General features: G+C 55.0%; 1 protein-coding gene across 1 annotated transcript; it reads right to left on the bottom strand.

Moving 5' to 3' along the window:
* On the bottom strand, positions 1-558 carry LOC109744191 (ripening-related protein grip22-like). Its single transcript, XM_020303287.1, has 2 exons — positions 499-558; positions 1-381 (listed from the first exon to the last, which is right to left on the bottom strand). Exons 1-2 carry the CDS (start codon positions 556-558, stop codon positions 1-3), a joined length of 441 nt encoding a protein of 146 aa, XP_020158876.1.
* Positions 559-1426: the final 868 nt, after the last annotated feature.

Genomic DNA, 1426 nt, shown 5'->3' with positions numbered 1-1426 from the left:
TTACTCATCAGACCAGGTGACATCCTGCAAACCGATGTTCTGGTCGAGGCCCAGGGCGTCCCACACCGCCGGCGAGGCGTCGACGACGTTGTAGGCGCATGGCTCCTCGTAGTTGTGCTCAGCGTCGCAACCGTGGACAGAGTCGCACTCGTCCACCACCTTGGCATACACGGAGCTGCCACCCTTCGCGGTGATCTTGATGCTGCGGCCGTAGTGGGACATGCCGCTGAACCAGCCGGTGGAGAGCGCGACGACCATCTCCGAGTCGTCGTGGTACGCGCCGTCGCACTTGGACGGGAGGCCGCCCTCCCTTCCCTTGCTGAAGCCGTTGACTGTGAGGACGGCCCACGTGGCGGCGGAGACGGGCAGCGAGCAGAGGAACTACAGGTACTGCTTGCCATCGACGCAGCAGTCCGGGCTGTTGCTCGTCTCGCAGTTGTCGGACCTGCCCGGGAGGTAGCCGCTGGGCTGGCAGCCGACGACATCGTGCGGCTGGACCAGGCATGACGCGGTGTGGGAGGCCGAGAGCGTGGCGAGGAGGACGATGGCCATGGCCATGGTGGGTCGAGCTCTCGCAGTCGCCATCTTATTGGCACCTAACTGCAAGAACGCTTGAGCGGAGAGCGTATATGAGGGCCCGAAGGCCACCGCACCGGAAGAGAGCCTGGAGACCTCCGCGGGCATAAGCAGCAACTCGATCACAACGGAGGAAGAAATCGATACGCGGGAGGAAGAAGAAGAAGATGGGGAGCTTAGAAACCTCCGCTGACCGTTGACCCCAATCCGGCCAGCTAGGCAAGGGAAAGGGAAGTACCGACAGTAGGGGAAAGTCGTGTGATAGTAGCGTTTCACAACAGCCCAAATGGCACTTCACACGAAGTCGTGTGGTAATTTCGCCACTCTATTGTACTGTACTCAGTAGCAGTAAAACAATTAGGCTCCAAATGGCACTCATTATCAGCCAAGTTGGTTCAACAGTTAATGACGTGAATAAGAAACCAAACTGACATAAAACGAATTAGAGTTTCCCGGCTGGTGCAATCTTATTGTTAAACGACATGTTAATCAGGTTCATAGGGGTGCACCGGTTTGACTCAACCGGTCTAGATAGATTGAGGTTGTTAGGGTATATGGTTGTAATCTTTTCATCTCTATCTTATCTCTTTCTTCCTCGATCTCCAAGATGTAATCCCAACTGCATTGTATGCTTATCAGGGATACGCCCTTGCCTATATTAACAAGAAACCGTCGCCTCGAGAGAGGTACAACGTTCTCCGCTTCTTCACATGGTATACAGAGCCTCCTTTATCCATCACATCTAGCAAAACCCATCGCCAGCTGTTGGGGATATTACCACTGGGCGTAAACCGGCCAGGAGAGGCCGGGTTAACCACATAAGTAGTTCATCTGTATCTGAAGTCCATGA

Source organism: Aegilops tauschii, chromosome 6 (assembly GCF_002575655.3).
Source record: "Aegilops tauschii subsp. strangulata cultivar AL8/78 chromosome 6, Aet v6.0, whole genome shotgun sequence".
Classification (NCBI taxonomy): Eukaryota; Viridiplantae; Streptophyta; class Magnoliopsida; order Poales; family Poaceae; genus Aegilops; species Aegilops tauschii.
The sequence above is the reverse complement of the archived record's forward strand: the minus strand, read 5'-3'. Positions and strand labels throughout refer to the sequence as shown.

Bases quoted from the DNA above. Each gene is read 5' to 3' on its own strand.
- LOC109744191 (XM_020303287.1), bottom strand. From the start codon at position 558: ATGGCCATGGCCATCGTCCTCCTCGCCACGCTCTCGGCCTCCCACACC. The intron at 382-498 runs GTCCAGCCGCAC...CAGTACCTGTAG, and splicing joins CCCACACCGCGTCATGCCTG to TTCCTCTGCTCGCTGCCCGT.